Below are 19,087 nucleotides of genomic sequence, written 5' to 3'. Positions count from 1 at the left end.
AACATTGACCACCTTGTAAGTTTCAGGAGCTACTTTTCCCATAACTAGGCTAATTAATTAATTTTGGGTGGTACTTCATTCATCATCTTGCTCCCCTCGGGTTTGCTGTCCCTCCAAAAACGAAGCAAATGAATAGCTTTAAACCGCGGTAAATAAATGTACTTTTTTTTTTATGGTTCCACTAGATTGCCCTGACCCACAATGAATGTCTCTCCAAGTTAAGCTTGAAGAATACAATAATGATTGCCTCATTCATTATCTAAGACAAATAAATACATGCAATTTTTATAGAAAAAAATCAGACATAAACAAACCATCTAACTAATTGAGAACCAAAGGAACCTTTTTTCCAAAAAAAAAAAACATCACAAGTTCAGATTGTTAGATCAAATGTTGAATTTGGTTGGAGATGTGAAGGACGTAAATAGTATACTATATATGATTAAATTTGTTAGCCAAGGGAAGAGGTAGGGGAGTAAGTCTGTGTTTAAGGGGTTACCTCCACCCGACGACAATTTATTGATTGCATATAAGCGCATACGCCGTAGCATAAAATCTAATTGGTGTGATTGGTAAATTACATTGCTTACCGATATTTTATGTTTGTCAATCTATCCCTTTCTCTTTTTTCAACAAGGGACTAGTAGTCACTATCTACGAAGTAATATGTGGGTCATTTTTCTAACAATTGATCAATTTTTTACTAGTACAAATTAAATAAAACCTAAAATATACATGATATTTGGTCAAATCAACATAATATTCCCCTTAGACAAAAACTAGTCATAATTGTATTAGTTGTGTGCAATGATATTCTAATCTAATAATTTTATTTAAAAAATAATCACTTCTTAAATTAGCTATATTATGACCTCCATAATATTACGTACCCTTCTAGCTCTTCCATTGACTAATACAGCTAAGAGAATGGTTAATGATCAAAGTTATACATAATATAAAGTTTATATTTTTATTTTTTAAATTTAGGTGATCTAATGTCAAAACAACTTATTTTTATATGCGACTATAATTTGATGGGTTGTGGACTTTCTCACTATTGTTAATATAGAATATTATTTTATTTTGTTTTTGCAAAATTTTGGTGATCAAGTACCATAAAATTTTAGAATAATCAATCATTTTTTGGTGATCAAGTACCATTAAAATTTGTTCTCAAAAAAAAAGTACCATTAAAATTTAAGGACTTTTTTTTCGGGTAATCAAGTACCATCCAAATTTAGGGCTTTTTTATATATATATAAATAACCTTTTTTTTCTGTTACCTTTTTTGTAATTTTAAAAAGTTTGCACAAAAAGAAAAAAAAAATTGTAAAAAGTTATCTAAAACATTTCAACCCTATACACAGGTAATTCTACAAAAGAACTTTACTTATTAATTAACATTCTTATCAATTTCAAAGCTTGTCGTTTCATCTTTATTTCAATTAGTATTTCCAATCCTTAAACCGACGGACATTGTAAATCTATTCCCTCCGTCCTAAAAAGAACGACCCATTTGGGTGATTACACGGGTATTAAGGAAGTTAAGTAAAAATATATTGGAAAAATAAAATTACATGGGGTTTGTAAAAAAATAGAGAGAGAAAGTAATAAAATAACATGGAAAATGAAATTTTTATATGGGGAAGCTAATTTTGCACAAATATTGTTGCAAATTGGTGGTGTTTTAATGCAAATGGGTCATTCTTTTTGGGACAAAGTTTTGGCCAAATGAGTCGTTCTTTTTGGGACGGAGGGAGTATTAACTATTACTAAACAAAACATTGCTAACATTATCAATTATGAAACAATCTTATGTGTCATTCTCACATTAAATTTTTTCCCTCCAATTTTATGTATGATGTCATCAATTATTAATGGTTTTTTTTTTCAATTTTTAATCTACACTTTTGATTTTAATGCATAAATATCTATATACAATTCAATTAACCAATTAAGTTTCTCTCCTAAATTATAGTTTCACATACCTAATTTGTTTGATGTTTGATTGTGGTTTCTATTTTATTTACTTTCCTTAAATGTAATTAGATTATTTTTATATTTAATTCTAAATCTTCATAGACATTGTAAAGCAACTTAATACTATAAATTATAAGAAAGGTTAATTTTAGGAAATTTTGCAAAAAACCATCTTTTATAAGCTTTTTTTTTTTTTTTTTGCAAGAAACCACCTTATAAAATTTTTTTAAAAAAGACACACCTTAATCAAATTTTTTTTTGCAAAACCATACCTTTATGCCGGAAAATAGAGTCAAACCCTATTTTTCGGCGTTGACTACGCCATCTGCACCCACGAAACTCACAGTGGAGGGGAGAAGGATGGCTAGGGCTATAGAGGTGGGGTTAGGGTGGTCAATGTCGTTAAAGGCCGGGGTGTATTTAGGGTGGTCAACGCCGTAAGAGGAGGTGTGTTTATGGTGGTCAACGCCAATATAAAAGGGTGGTTTTGTGGGTGGGGCTTGGGAGGGAGGTGGTTTCGTGGGTGGGGCTGAGGAGAGAGGTGGTTTTGTGGGTAGATTGGGGTAGTTAACGCCGGAAAATGTGGTCGAACCTCATTTTCCGGCATAAAGGTATTGATTTGCAAAAAAAAATTTGATTAAAGTGTGTCATTGCAAAAAAAAAAATTATAAGGTGGTTTCTTGCAAAAAATTGCTTGTAAAAGGTGGTTTTTTGCAAAATTTCCTTAATTTTAACTGTGCATCGCACGAGGATAACCTAGTAAATGTATAAAACTGGATTACTAGTTACACACATGTCATATGTCAATAACAAGTAGACCTGGCAAACGGGTATTTTGATCGGATCATTTCAGGCTGGGTCGCTTTCGGATCAGCAAATATTTGGGTTGGCTTCGAGTCAAGTAGGGTCAGTTCGGGTTTCGGGTCAATACTTCGGTTTGAGTTTAGGTCGGATCAAGTTCGATTCGGGTCAATTCGGGTTGAATTGGGTCAGTTCAGATCGAGTCAATTTTCAGGACTAGTTTTCGGGTCAAGTTTTGGTCGGATCAGTTCAAGTCGGGTCAAATTCGAGTCGGATCACGTTGCCAAAAATAATTTCACTTAGAAAATTTGGAGAAAATACAAGTTTATCAATATGATAAACAAAATTTGTTTATCAAATGGCAAAATTGTAAATAAATCAACAAATTTTTATGAAATATGGGCTCCACTGCGCAATTGTTGATATATTTACGGAAATGTCATGATGACTGGGCATTTAATTATGTTGTTTTATTTACCATTTTGCCATTTGATAAACAAATTTTGTTTATCAAATTGATTATTAACTGGGGCGCTCTCGAAAAATTATGGGAAAATTCCCTCTTATTTCAAGAATAAACCTAACTTTTCTATACAAGCAATAGTTATAAACTAAAGTAAATTTCTGTTAAAAAAAAACTAAACATGAGTATCTACCGGGTCAATTCGGGTCGGGTTAACTTTGGGTTTTCGGTCAATTTCGTGTCGAGTCATTCAAGTTAGGTCATTTCGAGCATCAAGTCACGTTTGAGTTAGTTTGGATCAGGTCATTTTCGGATCACTGATTATTTTGGGTAATTTTCACCTCGTGGGTTAGATTATTCGGAGTGAGTTAGGATTTTCAGGTCTAATATTAACAAGAGGGTGATTTTGAGATATACAAGTATTATATTCCTTCCATTAACGTATCAAATATGCATGATCAATATCATCGCTGGTATTCTTTTTTGGTTTTATGATTTTGAAGTCATTATAGTCATTTAAAATATAATAAATCGAGATTATCTTAAAATTAGTAATAATATATATATATATATATATATATATATATATATATATATATATATACGGGGAGGTTCCGCTGAAAACAGGGCTTATGGTGAAAACTAAAAACAGAAAATCTCAACCATCCATTGTTACTAACAAGATCTAACGGTTTAAAAAAAAATAAAATAACGTAGAGTCACTATATATAAAAATAACGTAACTGTATACAAAAATAGGGTAACTATATCAATTTTTACAACATTTGTCACTATATACAAAAATAGGGTAACTATACCAATTTTGATCCTATTCATAGAAGTCACTATATACAAAAGTAGGGTAACTATATCAATTTTGACCACATTTACATATAGGTCGCTATATACAAAGATAAAATAACTATATTAATTATAGCTTGCAATATTGCTGAAAATCCAGCAAGATTGATATATACAAAAATAAGGTGACTGAAACAAAATTTACAACATTTCCATAATACTAAGGTCATTATATACGAAAATAAGGTAACTATATATAAACTTCGGGTAATTAAATCAATTTGACACCATTTACCCAGAGGTCACTAAATATAAAAATAAAGGGTATTAAAAAAGTCTATGTAGGATTCGAACCTACATCCCGTGATTACACGGTGCTCGACCAATTGAGCTAATAGGCTTTCAACATGCCAAAAACTAGAGGCTTAAAACCAACACAGATTTTAAATTTATGTTTGAGATTTTACAATAACCTTTCACACACACAAAAAAAAAAGAAAAAAAAAATTACAAAATTTATAACTAGTTAACTACTGCAAATTAGTTTTCCATATACTTCGTTCAAAGTTTTATGGAATACATTGTATGTTGAAGGCTTTCCCAGAATATTGTGACTTGTCAGTGTCAACTTTCAATTTCCTTCTTTCTTCTCTGAAAATTTGGGGAATTACAGAATTAGGCAAGTAGTAGAAGCAACATCTTCATTCTGCTTCATTGCTGAGACGAAAACTGAAAGATGAAGTTTCAAGCTCTGCGTCTTAATGGCGGTACCTCTCTTTTTCCCATAATTTCCTACGGCCGATTTTGAGGGAACGATTAAGCCCCAAACCTAGACCACCACCACCACCGAAACCCCCAAACCCAGACCACCGACACCACCGAAACCCCAAACCCAGACCACCACCACCACCGACACCACCAAAACCCCCAAATCTAGACCAACACAACCACCGACACCCACCAAAAATACCGAATCCACCCACAAACCAAGCGAAACCACCCAAAACCCACCGAAAATCACCGAAACCACCAACACCACCACAACCATCAACACCACCAAAACCCCCAAACCTAGACCACCACCACCACCGACACCACCAATTTGCTAATAATATCAAACAATTGACATTCTATAGCTAAATAATCCAGTATATAAAAATTTAAAAAAAAAAACAGCAAAAATGCAAAAATTAAAGCCTAAATTCGCAATTTATTATCAAAATTCAGTTACAATACAACAAAATTGCATATAATTCACGACAATTACACATAGAATCAGAAGGAAAACAACAATTGAAGATCAAATCAAGTTCAAACCTAAAAAACACGATTAAAAAACCAAAAACCAAAAAAAAAAAATATAATCAGATCGAACCTCCAAAAATACCTAAGCCGCTTCAACGGAGAATTCAGAGTATGCTTCCGCCGCGTTTAGAGAGAGAACGAAGAGAGAGAAACACACAGTAGAGAGAGAAAACAGAGAACTTGGTTGAAGAGAGAGAAAGTAGGAAAGAGAACAGAGAGGAGAGAGAAAATAACGTGTGAATTAAAAGATTAAAGATGTCTGAAAATAAGGGGAAAAAATCTCAGCCATAAGATATGATGTACGGCCCAGATTAACTGTTTTCAGTTTTTACTTTACCACTTGTTTTCACATGATCCAACTCCTATATATATATATATATATATATATATATATATATATATATATATATATATATATATATATATATATATATATATATATATATATATATATACTATTTTTTATCCAACTAATATTTTGATGATTGGAGTATTATTTGTAATTTAATAGTGTTCCAAAAAAAGAAAATAATAATAAACAAAAATAAGATAAAAATACTCCTTTTGTCCAACAATAATGATTGTCTTAAATATTTTATATAACAAACTTTGTATGTTTTCTAGACCTACCTTCTTTGACCAAAAGAATTCTTAATTATTGGTCAGGCTGTTACTTGACTTCTAATTGTAAGAGTACGTAGTTAGTTGTAAAAACATAATGAAGAAAACTTTAAGAACATAGAATTTGACAAAAAAAAATAATAAAATAAACGAAGGAAAAGAAAATTGATTAGGAAGACGAAAATTTTAATAATGAAATTACTATAAATTAGGTGACCATATCACTACTATACGTTCAAGCTAAGGCAGCTAATTACTACTACTATACTAGTCTAATACTAACTACTAAGCTAGCTTATTAATTATAAACAAGCAAAAATCTTGTTAAATTTTGCAGCACCAAAAATCAACATAGTTATAATAATATGGCTGCTGATCTTCCATATATTGGAAAACCATGTTATCGATTTCGCTTTTCTCTCATGTCCATCTCCTGATGTGGTGGCCGACGAATTGAAGAAACTCCATGCTGCTCTCAGCTCATGGGGTTGCTTCCAGGTGAGCTGATCATGAATTTTCTTTCTTTATATTAGTTTAAGGGCATATTTACGTTGTATTATTTGCCTTTATTTGTTGATTTTTTTTTTCTTTTGAAATAATTTATTTGTTGAGCTGTACGTTTTTCTTAGCGCAATCTTATTTTAAACATGGTTGAACCACCCTGATAATTACGCCTGTAAGATAATTTCTAATAAGAGGGTTTTGTGATGTAAAAATTCTATGGTAATCATCCTTAAAATAACTATTATTATACGTAGTACTAATTTTATATTGGCTGATTCTTGATTTATTTATTATGTCAAATTTATTAGGAAATTTTGATTTTTACCACCTCTAAAAACCAATTATTTGCTTTTCCCACCTTCATAAAAAAAGTTTTATTTTACCACCACATAAAAAATTGAATATTGATTTTTACCACCAATCACCGCCAATTAACGGATTCCGTTTATAAATCCGTTAGTGGGGCCTACCATGCCCACATGTCACCATATTATTGGGTAAAAAAAAAACTCAATAATATGGCGACGCATGGACATGGTAGGGCCCCACTAACGGATTTATGGACGGAATCCGCTAGTTGGCAGTGATTAATGGTAATAGTCAACTTTTATTTTTTTTTATGTGGTGGTAAAATAAAACCTTTTTTTTTTTTGGAGGTGATAAAAGCAAATTTTTCGTTTTTTTGCAGTGGTAAAAGGCAAGATAACCCAATTTATTATAAATGTTTTTTTTTTAATTTATTTTTTTTTATAGTTAATTTATTAATTATTTTTTAATTTAAGCAATAATAACAATTGAATTTTGTAAATTAATTAGAAAAATCATAAAAATAATCCTAAAATTATTTCAAAATTTATTAATTAGTAAATCAGGGGTGTTTCAAAATACATTAATTTTCCTTTAAAATTTGATAGATGAATTATAATTAATTTTGACATAAAAAAAAAATTCAAAATCATCCAATAAAGAATTAGTATTATGGTTGTTGTCATAAAATAGAAAAGGTTACTCTGATTGATGTCATAAGTTTATTTATTTAAGGTATTGTATATTTGTATGTACTAATGATGATGATGATTTTATTTATGTTTTTGTTAGCTTGTAAATCATGGCATGTCTGTGGAATACTTGGACAAAGTTCGAAATGTTGGGCTCGAATTCAATAGATTGCCTCAAGAGGAGAAAGAGAAATATGTAAGGACAGCAACAGAACCTCAAGGTTATGGCAATGACTCAATCACTTCAAACAATGTACCTCTCTTATGGCAGTCGCACTTACGGCTCACAACCTACCCTTTTGAGGAACGCAAACTTGATGGTTGGCCTCAAACTCCTCCGTCTTTTAGGTACTTAAATGTATATACTACTTTCTCCGTTTTTTTTATAGTTGCAACAGTTTGACTTTTACACTATTCACCTGTTTCATTTTGACTAGCTTTACCGAATTATGCTTAAATAAAAATATAGTCATGTGGGATCTTGTTATATTCGTATTGATTTATACCTACCATTTTCGCCTTGGAATAAAACAACGTATATATCAAGTACAAGTACATCATTGTATATTTGTATGTAGTAAACTTGTTAAATTATTTTGTTCTTTTAATTTAATTTATCCATGTTATTAATACTCAATTTGAATATAAGTCCATTATATCTAATCAACTAAACGAACAAATCAAATTTTTTTTTGCAGGGAAGTTTTGGAAGAGTATAGTATGAACGTGAAAACGTTGCATGACAAATTGATCCAATATATGGCACGATGTTTGAACTTGGAAGAGAATAGTTTTGAGGAAGAATATGGAGGAACATTACAAGTGATAGCGAGATTTAATTTTTACATACCATGTTCATATATTGACCAAATTCGAACCTCTAGCAAACATGCAGACTCGAGTGCCATGACTTTTTTGTTGCAAGATAAAGAAATTGAAGGCCTTGAATTTCAAAAAGATAACAAGTGGTTTAAAGCACCCGTTCTTCCTCATGCTATCTTTGTCATTGTTGGCGACCAAATGGAGGTAGGAGTTTTTTTTATTTTTTGTTACGTCGTATTATTGATTTGTTATCCATAGAGAGTCACAAAGAACAGTAAACAGGGTTTGCTGGTCTAGTTGATTGTCAAACTCGAGTTGAGCCTAAATTTTGAAATTCGTGATTTTAATTTGATTGTGTAGATAATGAGCAATGGCATCTTCAAAAGCGCAATACATAGAGTGGTGCCAAACCCGGAAAAAGAAAGGGTCTCTCTACCATTGTTCTGCGGCCCTGCTCAACATAAGGAAATCGGACCTCTAAAAACTTTAATAACAGAAGATTAGCCAGCTATTTACAAAAGGGTGAAAAATTACAGTGAAATCTTTTTTCGCTACCATCCCACAAGCATTAGACCCATCACAACTGTTAAGATGACCTAAGCTAATTTAATTGAAACAATATAAAACCAGTCATTGGTTTTATATTCCATCACTATGATACAATATACTTTGATACAATTAATGTTCCAAATAAATGTTATACAAATATACATGAATTTGTAGATTTCATGTAATACGTAGCTACCTTTTGTAGTTTTGTACATACAACCCTTGCATTTGTTACGTAGTTATGTACCCGAATAAATTATATATGTCCTCGTTTAATTATAGACCGTTGAATAATCCGTGGTTTATACACACGGGTGTACAGTGCTCATCGTACATCCGGATAAATAAAAAAAAGGCGAAAAGAACATCCTGTGTTTCATAAAGAACATACATGTATTTGACAAAGAACATGTTTGTATTTGACAAAAACATGCATTACCAAAGAACATAAAGATATAATAAAAAGAACGAGATAAAAACTTGATAAAATTTTCTGAAAAATTACACATTATTAACGGGAAAAATTTAGAGGTGATAAAAAATCGAGTAGGGCCGGGCCATATCATAATTTCTTGTGCCCAAACCCGTAGAAAAGTAGCGGGTTTTCGGGCTTTTTTCGAACCCGGTTCGAGTTTTAACTAAAAATGTATTTTTAGTTTTGCCCAAACCCACCCTATTTCGGGTCGGATCGGGTCGGGATACGAGTCATGCCAATGTTGATCACCTCTTAAAAAATCCTTACCAAAGATATCATTTCCCCAAAAAATAGTTTTCTATCTCTCCAAAAAAAATTCAACTTCCCATAATAATTTAGTTTTTTTTTTTTACTCTAACATTATTTTCAATTAAAAATAATTTAAGATTTCAATATCAAATTTCAAAATACCATATGTTAAAAGAACATAATTTATATTGTAAAGTACATATAGTTAATACCTAAATAACACACTAATCAAACTCAAAGAATATACGATAATAAAAGTAATTTAAATATGACATGTGATAATAAAAAATAGAATTTGGGAGTCACTACGACCTTAAAGAACATACACGCCAAATTCAAAGAACATACTTTGTATTATTAAACCCAAAAAAAATATATGTTTATCAACATATGTTAAATAACATAAGTTATAATATAAAGAACATATAATTTTACTCAAAGAACACACTGATCACACTCAAAAAACATATTAAAGGTATATTCTTTGTCAAACATAGGTATGTTCTTTATCAAACACTATATGTTCTTTCCGCCTTTTTTTGTTTACCCGGGTGCACCATGAGCATGGTGCACCCGGGTGTATTATCTAATTTTCACCGTTGAATAATAATAACACCCTGTAACAATAATAATTTATTGTAATTTGTTATAGTTTACATGTTGTATTGAAAAGGAAAAATACACATATAATGAGGAATTGAGGATGGATTGGACTCATGGGAAAAATTTCAAATAGTTGTGCATGTATTGAATAATAGACCATCATGCATAATCGATCGGCTAGACATTGAATTGTAATGGTAATATAATTAATACTCCGTACATTGTAACGCTTATAGTTACCAAGCATGACATAAATTAGATTTTAATCACGTGCAAATTAATTATATATGGTTTATAGTACATCGTCTACATCTAAGGTATAATCTCCTTAATTGGATCGATGCGTAATTGCGTAAATGCATATATAGAATTATTGATTGATCTTGGATGAGTAGTTAGAGTTATTAATAAACATATGCCCTACGTACTGCCTTGAGGTTCTGGTGAGAATCACCCTTACGTGAGAACTTTTTACGATGTAAATCTTAAGATATGATGACGGTCACATTGTATCTAACGGTCACGATATAAAGAGTTTCATTAACGGTAGTTTTCATAATATTGAAGAACTTTTAACCAAATTTTATGAAAATGTCGAGAATGAAGCTTTATATCAAGGAGAACATGAGAGTGAGGGATAGCTCAAATAATTTCGTCCTTGTGGCTCTTTAATTACCAAAAAAAAAAAAAATATCAAGGAGAACAACATGATCTAAGTTGAATCTAATTAATTAAAATTCTCATATAAATAAATCGGTGTTTTTTCTGTATGTCTGGCCACACCGTGCATGGTTACCTACTCAGGGGTTACTTATTTAAGGTTATTCAGTCGGTCAAGAGTTACTTATTCTGTTGTTACTCAGTTAATTAGCGCGTTTTCAGTGTGAGACTAATCTCTTACCAACCAAGTAACCCCTAAGCCCTGATCCACCAAGTAATTACATAATAAGTGACCCCGCATATACGGTATGGCAAGTGGCCAACCAAATATGAAAATTATTATAAATAAAGAAAGAAAGAAAAAAATTAAAAATGATTCCAAAAACCTCAGTGCTGCACTGCTGCTTATACTCCAACCGCGGTCGTGCTCACCTCCATTGGCAGTTGCCACCCTTTTCTCTGCTCCTTTCGAATTCATCAATTTTCTCCCTTCTAAATGCTCTGATCCTTCGCAATTACTGGTTAGTCTATCAATTTTGTTCTTTGATTCTACTTTTTTTCAGTGATTATGATTCTGTTTTCTGCTTCTTGTATGCATGTGTGCTTTTTTTTTTTTTCCAAGTTTTTTCTGTGTTAATGTGAATGTTAGAGCCCTTATTCTTGTAATTCATTGCAATAGATTCGTGATCTTGTATTTATTTATATATTTTTATTTTTATTAATATTTTTTGGGTGGAAGATTCGATTTTTAATTGCCCAAAGTGGTTGAATTGCATCCCCTTGTGTGTGTGTGTGTGTTTTTTTTTTTTTTTTTTTATTTCAAATTAATCTACTTTTTTCAAGATTATAATTTTGGGATTTAAAGATTTATGAGATGATTGAAAATCGAACATTTCCCCATTATTTGTTTGAAGAACCCATTAGACTTTAGAAAAGAAAGTATGGAATTCAACATTTGAGAGGAATTTTATTTTTGTTTAGTTAACAGATTAAAATTTATTTAAGTAACATTGTTTGTGGTTTTAGTATGTAAACTCTACACCACATCAATTGAATCGAGTTGAAATAGGGGTGATTTCATCCAATATTACTCAACTACAAGCTGAATGCAGTCATAGTGTTCGAGTTGTTTATTCACAAACATAAAAAGGGTGTAGTAATTGGGTGAGAATCGATCAATAGTATGAAATAACGAATAAGAAATTATTTTTTGCATCTCTACATTGATATAGGCGGAATTTGATAACAAGTCTTATATATTGTCTCGAAAGACTTTACCAACTAAATTAGCCATCACAACTAGGAACAAGGATTGTTGATCGGATAAAAATGTGTTATTATTAACCAAAGACAATCTCCAATGGATTGGAGATGCTCGATGGAGGAAATATTAAGATTGGAGGGATTACAATTTACAAACACCTTGTGATAAATGTATCTTTGGACAGGTTGTGTATATAAAGATTCTTTTACTTTGTTGAAGATGTAGATTCTTTTTTGGGTCTTTGGTCTAGACTTGTTTGGAGGAAAGTTGCGTGCATTTGGTATCCTGTCCTCTTTTCAACTATCAATGGCAAGTTACATCCTTCGTATATGATAGATATTCTTGTGCTATTTATTTAACAATGTTTTGGCTTTTTATGATAATTCTATGTATATATTAGATATCTCTAAAATCCTCTTACATTTATGTATAATTTTCTTTCTTTCATTTCTTTGTTGTGTTACAAAAATGATAGAGTTCATTGAGGAGAAATGTCGGTTGGTTCATTATTCAATCTATCAAACTACTACAGCACTGCATTAAATGAGACCAACTTGAACAGGCATAAGACTTGCAATTTTGTGCTTGAATGTAAGGCTATAGGTTTTTCTCAAACCAAAGATGCTCTAAGAGTCACAAATTTGGCCTTGTCAAATCGAAATACTGATGTTTTCCTTGTGAAAAGCTATAATGACAAATCTACTAAAACACTGCCTGATTTAGAGGACAATGGGGTTGTAGAGGATTCTGGAAACGGTAATGGAAATTTTCCACCAGAAAATGGAGGTGATGGCAGCAGTGGTGGTGGTGGTGGTGGCGGCGGCAAAGGCGAAGGGGACAATGAGGATGAAAAGGAATTTGGTCCACTTTTGAAATTTGAGGATGTGATACGAGAAACTGAGAAACATGGGGTAACTCTTCCCTCGGATATACTGGAAGCTGCTAAAACTACAGGGATAAGAGAACTTATACTGATGCGATACTTAGAGTTGCAGGTATAGTTTTTTCATTTTTTTTTAATTTGGAATTGATTTCTTTTGGCTAAGTGGGGCTCTGAAAGTATGAAAATTATTACTTTTATTGATTATTATTTTGATTCTAATACGGGCAGAGAAATAGATGAATTTTGCTTGATAATGAATTGTAATTGAATATCTAAACTTATGTTAATATGTGTCACTCTATAAATTTGGTGCTCTCTCAATTCCATGAGAGATGAATTTTATGCAATGAAGGAAAATGTGTTGCACAGATGCTAATAATATTACTTGAAACCGGATATATTATTTTTGACAGATGTTTTGGTTTCATGCTCTTGTCAAATTAGATATAATTTTTTTAATTGGTTCCAGTTGTGAATATTTATTCATATTTTAGTTTGTATTGATACTCAGGGGTCATTTTGGCCACTTGGCTTTCTGATGCGACATTGTTCAATGCTCCGCAATAGAATGATAGCAGATCCTGCATTCTTATTCAAAGTTGGGACTGAGGTACGTTGATAATATATTCTTTTGAGCCAAGAAGCACTGAGACTTTTATTTTTTATTTATTGGGTAGTGGTCTATTCACCTGAATTTCACTTATCTTATATTATTAACTTATCTTATCTGAACTTTTTAGCCTTTAAATTATCTAATCTGAATTTATCAACCTTGAACTTATTAACCCTTGCATTGTATATTTATATTATATGCACTTTTTTTTTTGAAGAATTATTATATGCACTTATTAGCTCATATATTATCTTATATGAATTTATCATACTTGAAATAAGTGAAAATAAGGTGAACTAAATAGAGCCTTAGCATGCCTGTTTGGAATAAATACAGGATAAATATCTCGGATAGTGGCTAATATGTGCCAATTGTTTTAATTTTTTGGGGTGGGGACACTAATTGCTTTATAAATTGCAATGGACATTGAACAGACTTGTAATCAATGCACTAATAGCTTTTTATCTTTGTTTGATTTTGTACATTGTGTTTAATTTCATAAGTATAATGTTAGAGATATATGTGCTTCTAAGCTCAAAATAATTGTTTGCATGGCCATGTGTATAATCTTGAATCTATATTTTCCTTTGCTGTGAAAAATGGTGATTTGTGCACTGGAATGCTCTGAGTATTTTATTAGTTGTGTTGAATGATGCAGATAGTTATAGATTCGTGTTGTGCAACATTTGCTGAAGTTCAAAAAAGGGGGAAGGATTTTTGGAATGAGTTTGAGTTGTACGCTGCAGATCTTCTAGTTGGTGTGGTTGTCGACATAGCCTTGGTTGGTATGTTAGCACCATATGTTCGTATTGGGCAACAGACAGTATCAAGAGGTTTACTGGGACGTTTCCAGCTTGCTTGTCGTAACCTACCTAGCAGGTAATTGGAACTAAAAATGGTGTGATCAATCTTCTCTGACATACTAGATATTTCTTTGCTATTTTGATGCTCCATGGTGCTTGGACCAATATCCATTTTCAGTGAGAAAGTATGTGTGTAGGCTATAACACTTTGTTTGGATTGTAAAGAAGTGAGGAGGGAGAGGGCATTTCGCCACTCACTTCTCTTAGAAGAACATTTCAAGTTTAAAATGAAGACGTTAAAGTAATTTTGAAAGTTCTCCCTCTTGACTTCTCATTAGCACTCGTTGGAGATATTTTTCCTCTAGTTACCTTATCCCTCCCCTAATTTACTTACCAGCATTCCGAATATTAGTTGCACTTCCTTGGTCTAACGAAGTGATTTATTGGGCTCCGGCTGTGTTTTATTTCTTTGGTTTGCATGTACACTGTTTTTAGAAACTAAACGTTTACATGTTGGAATTGCAGCGTCTTTGAAGCTGAAAGACCAGGATGCAGATTTTCAGTAAAGCAAAGAATTGCATCATACTTCTACAAGGTATGACTTGGTTTGTATTAGTTTATTTTTTTAAGAAAAAGCTAGTGTATAACACATAACTCAGTAGCTTGCATGTCCTTACAGAGCAACTTTATCTTAATGCATGTAGTTTATGTGCCTTCTTGTGACATGTTTTATTAGGCGTAAAAAATTTAAGATAAACATATCAACTTTGCTTCTAAGACAAGGGAAAAAACAGATGGAAAATAAACATATCAACTTTTAGCGTTTTATGTAATGCTCCCATTCTTAGGGTACAAATGATCCTTGCCTTCCCCATCATCCAAGCTCCCTCAGGATGCATGGTGTTCTTGTAAGCAAATCCTGAGCCAAAAGACTCTTCAAACCTCCCAACAAGAGTTACATACATCTTTCCATGCATTAATTAAGAAAATGGTCTAGATAGTGTAGGATTTGATCAATAAGTATAATGTTATGGTGAATGATGATTGGTTGAAGTTTCATTAAGTATTCAACTGTAAATTCACATTTGATAGAAAATACATTATTGATAATTTTATATGAATTTACAATTTTGACATGCAGGGTGTATTATATGGGGCTGTTGGATTTGGATGTGGAATTGTTGGACAGGGCATTGCGAATATGATAATGACTGCTAAACGGTAATTTTTTAAGAATCTGGCATTATATTTTGCTTGTCATCTCACATCATGTTTTGAGTAATTGTATCATTCAGCCCTGATTTCATGATAGTTAGAAAGTAAAGACTGTAACCTATTGTTACCATTTAATTATTTGGTAAGGTGTGTTGATAACAAGTTTCCCTATTGTTAGATGAATATAGAATTAAATTATGTGGTTCAGTAAACTATGGATGAACTACAGTCTTTACATTCATTTTTTTTAACACACCTTACCAAATATTTTTCTATACGCTCTGCAAATTATTCCTAAGTTCTGGGAGATCTAGCCCTTGGGGAACCCTATAATGTTGCAATTGACAATGCTTTTGTAAATTAAGTAGCTAATAAGTTTTACCATTGACTGGATGTATATGAAGTCAGATTTAAAAGCATAGTGAAAGACTTAAAGTACTTAGGAAGCAATGGTGAAAAACTTCTAGTGCTTCTATAGTTTAAATCAAATTTGAGTTGGAGAGACTGCTTAATTTTCTAAAGCCAATGTGCAGCTGAGTATAGAACCTTTTTTGTAAGTTAGCTGTACTTGCTAGAAATTTCCCTGGCCGTCTGATGGCACACTCTTCCTGGATTATCAGACAAAGTTTGTTCATAATTCATATTCTCCACCACCACCTCCCCCTCCCCCCCAGCCTCTGCCCCTATGTCAATTCTAACGCTTCGACATGTTTCTGGGGTTTCTGACTGTCAATTGCCTGTAAACGTACATGTATTTTCCATGTTAGTTTAGTTATAAGACATTTGATTTCTGAACTAAAATTGCTTAATACCTTTTTTTTTTTTGCTTTGACAGGAACATTAAGAAGTCTGATGATGATGTACCTGTTCCGCCACTTGTAAAAAGTGCTGCACTCTGGGGTACGTTTGAATATGTTTTGAACTTTACTGCTGTGAAACACGTAGAACTGTCTTCTTATGATAGACCCTTATTTCACCCTTTTATACTTATTATTTTTGCTCAATATTTTGACATTAAATTAGTATCTCATGCTTTTCTGTTTTTTGTTTTGTTTGGCTTTGATCATGCAACTGTTTTGGTAAACCTATTTGCTCAAAAGTCAGTATCTAGTGTGATGGTGCTTGCTTACAATATTTTGCGTAAGCTTTGGCTTTAAGTTCAATTCACAGTTCAGTTTGAGGCCAAAGATGGTGCAATAAGTAGCTTGCCAAGACTAGTTCCACACTTCTTCCCTTATTAAACGCTAGACAATTCATTGATAATTGATGGGAATATGGGATTACTAGAAATCAAATTTTGAAACTTGAAGAAGACAATAGACCTTGGTCAATGATCTTTGCTTGTTGATCATGGTATTCATTTAGTTTTGAGAAACTGCTACCAATAGAGAATTTTATCAAGCTTTCAAGATTTGATGGATTAATTTTAGTGGGAAAAAAATGGGAACTTAGAATATATAACAACAGAAATTGTGAGAAAGATGTCTCCGTATATATTAAAAGTCCATTGCCATCAAGGACATTCTGGGAGATCAAGCGGTTTCTATGTATTAGGAAAGTCTAGCACCATCAAGGACATGTAGTGGCAAGTTTCAAGATATTAATTCAAATTTCCTCAGATCATTGAGCTCTTGTCCTCGGCCTACACTGCTGCCCCATGACCAGTACTGGAGTTAACTGAGTGGGCTACTTTTTTCAACTAAAGGAAGAAAGGGGATTTTTTAGTATTGGAGAAACTGGTAAATTTCAGGCCTGTACCAATTGATAACTTTTTTCTCATCTTCATGCACCAAGACTTGAACTTGAAATTTTAACTGTTTAGCTGAAATATCTTCAGAAGATGCTGAGTGTTAGTTGGCAATGTGGTTGATTTTTTATATTCTCAAGTAGGACATGCTTTAGCAACCAGTGCGTATCCTGATTCGTCATAATAGTTTCCTTCTTATGTCAAAAATATTTCACTTGCAATGTTTATGTTGTGCTTTATTAGATGTCTTAACTGTTTGATATAATTATTAAAAATTTTGTGCCTTCATGACAATATATCGTGTCCTTTCTACTGTAATGTTGCGTTTGCTTTTGGAAACAGGTGTTTTTCTGGCAATCTCCTCTAATACACGTTACCAGATTGTAAATGGATTGGAGCGTGTAGTTGAAACATCACCATTGGCGAAGCAAGTTCCGTCTGTTGCAATGGCTTTCACAGTTGGTGTGCGATTTGCCAACAATATCTATGGTGGTATGCAGTTTGTGGATTGGGCTAAATTGAGCGGTGTGCAATAGCTTGATTCTCAGTCCTGTAGCCAAATCTTCACTTGCACCCCCCATGTCCTTTCATAGAACAACAATGCTGCAGTATTCACATCACAGAGGCCCTGGCCGACTTTGGTTACATTTTCCCTAACTCTTCATGCATCACATATACAGCCTTTGGTAGTGCCAGGAAGCAGTTCAAAGATGTTCGTTCCACTGTGTGCTGTAACAAGGAGCAGCAGCAAGCAGGACAGGTTTTCTAGTTCTTTATGTTATCTTTCTGTTCCATATTCAATAAAGGAAAAGGATGACCACCTGACAATTTGGAGTTAGATTGCTATAGAAACTGAAGACATTTTTTTCAAAATTTCGGCTTAGCAAAAGGTGTTGCCAAATATTATATGGAAACAATGTAGATTACTTGATTCTGGTGATATGTAATTGGTGGATCATTTGACAACTACAGGAGAACTAAGTGCGCAGCAAGTGTTGATCAGAAACAGCAAATTTGCTTCTTTTTCTTTTTCTATTTCTTTTTTTTTTTTTTTTAACTCTCCTGTGTTCTTAGTCTTCTTACGTCTAATTTAAAATATGAAGTATAAAGATAAATTTGGGGCTCTCTCGGTTTTCTGACAGAGTGGTGTGGTCTCCTCCCCCACCCGGGGTTATAAAGATAAGTGTCGATGCCTCAACCAAGGACGAGGGGTGGATTGGTTTGGGGGCTGTTGCTTGTGATAGCTCTGAAAGATGCTCCTTGCTGCTGCAAGAAGAGTGAAATGCGGTGGGAGCCTCTTGTTGCTGAAGGAAGGCTGCTTTTTTTGGCTTGAAGAAAGCAAAAGATCATGATTACAAGAGTGATTCTTGAATCTGACTCTGAGGTTCTGATTACAAAGCTGAAGAATGCCCTCACCCTTTCCACTTTTGATAGCATTGCTGAAGATTGTCTATTCTAGCTCTGTTATTTCTTCCATTTTTCTAGTCTCATGTTAACCATGATGGGAACTTTGTTAGCTAGGTTAGTGTCATTTGGTTGTGAACAATGTTGGGAAAACCACGCTCCTACTGAGGTCTCATTGTATATACTTGATGACACTCTTACTATGATATAATATGCGCTAACCGGCTAAAAAAATGAAGTACAAAGTATTTTTTTTAATCTGAAATTTTTACTTCTGATGAGGGGATCAAACTTACAGCTAGGTCAGGTTAAAAATAAATCAAGATA

The 19,087-nt window shown here is 32.7% G+C and overlaps 2 protein-coding genes across 2 annotated transcripts; both read left to right on the top strand.

The window, feature by feature from the left end:
* Positions 1-5,857: 5,857 nt before the first annotated feature.
* Positions 5,858-9,099, top strand: LOC110723209 (protein SRG1-like). Its single transcript, XM_021902550.1, has 4 exons — positions 5,858-6,469; positions 7,574-7,821; positions 8,172-8,499; positions 8,656-9,099. The coding sequence occupies exons 2-4, from the start codon at positions 7,589-7,591 to the stop codon at positions 8,797-8,799; spliced, it is 705 nt and encodes a 234-aa protein (XP_021758242.1). The 5' UTR covers positions 5,858-6,469; positions 7,574-7,588; the 3' UTR covers positions 8,800-9,099.
* Positions 9,100-10,689: 1,590 nt separating this feature from the next.
* LOC110723208 (protein RETICULATA-RELATED 1, chloroplastic-like) lies at positions 10,690-18,994 on the top strand. The gene is made up of 8 exons (XM_021902549.1): positions 10,690-11,352; positions 12,571-13,090; positions 13,490-13,588; positions 14,250-14,470; positions 14,920-14,989; positions 15,536-15,615; positions 16,445-16,509; positions 17,699-18,994. The coding sequence occupies exons 2-8, from the start codon at positions 12,587-12,589 to the stop codon at positions 17,890-17,892; spliced, it is 1,233 nt and encodes a 410-aa protein (XP_021758241.1). The 5' UTR covers positions 10,690-11,352; positions 12,571-12,586; the 3' UTR covers positions 17,893-18,994.
* The last annotated feature ends 93 nt before the right edge of the window (positions 18,995-19,087 follow it).

The sequence above is a fragment of the Chenopodium quinoa genome, unplaced genomic scaffold, assembly GCF_001683475.1.
Source record: "Chenopodium quinoa cultivar QQ74 unplaced genomic scaffold, ASM168347v1, whole genome shotgun sequence".
Classification (NCBI taxonomy): Eukaryota; Viridiplantae; Streptophyta; class Magnoliopsida; order Caryophyllales; family Amaranthaceae; genus Chenopodium; species Chenopodium quinoa.
The sequence above is the reverse complement of the archived record's forward strand: the minus strand, read 5'-3'. Positions and strand labels throughout refer to the sequence as shown.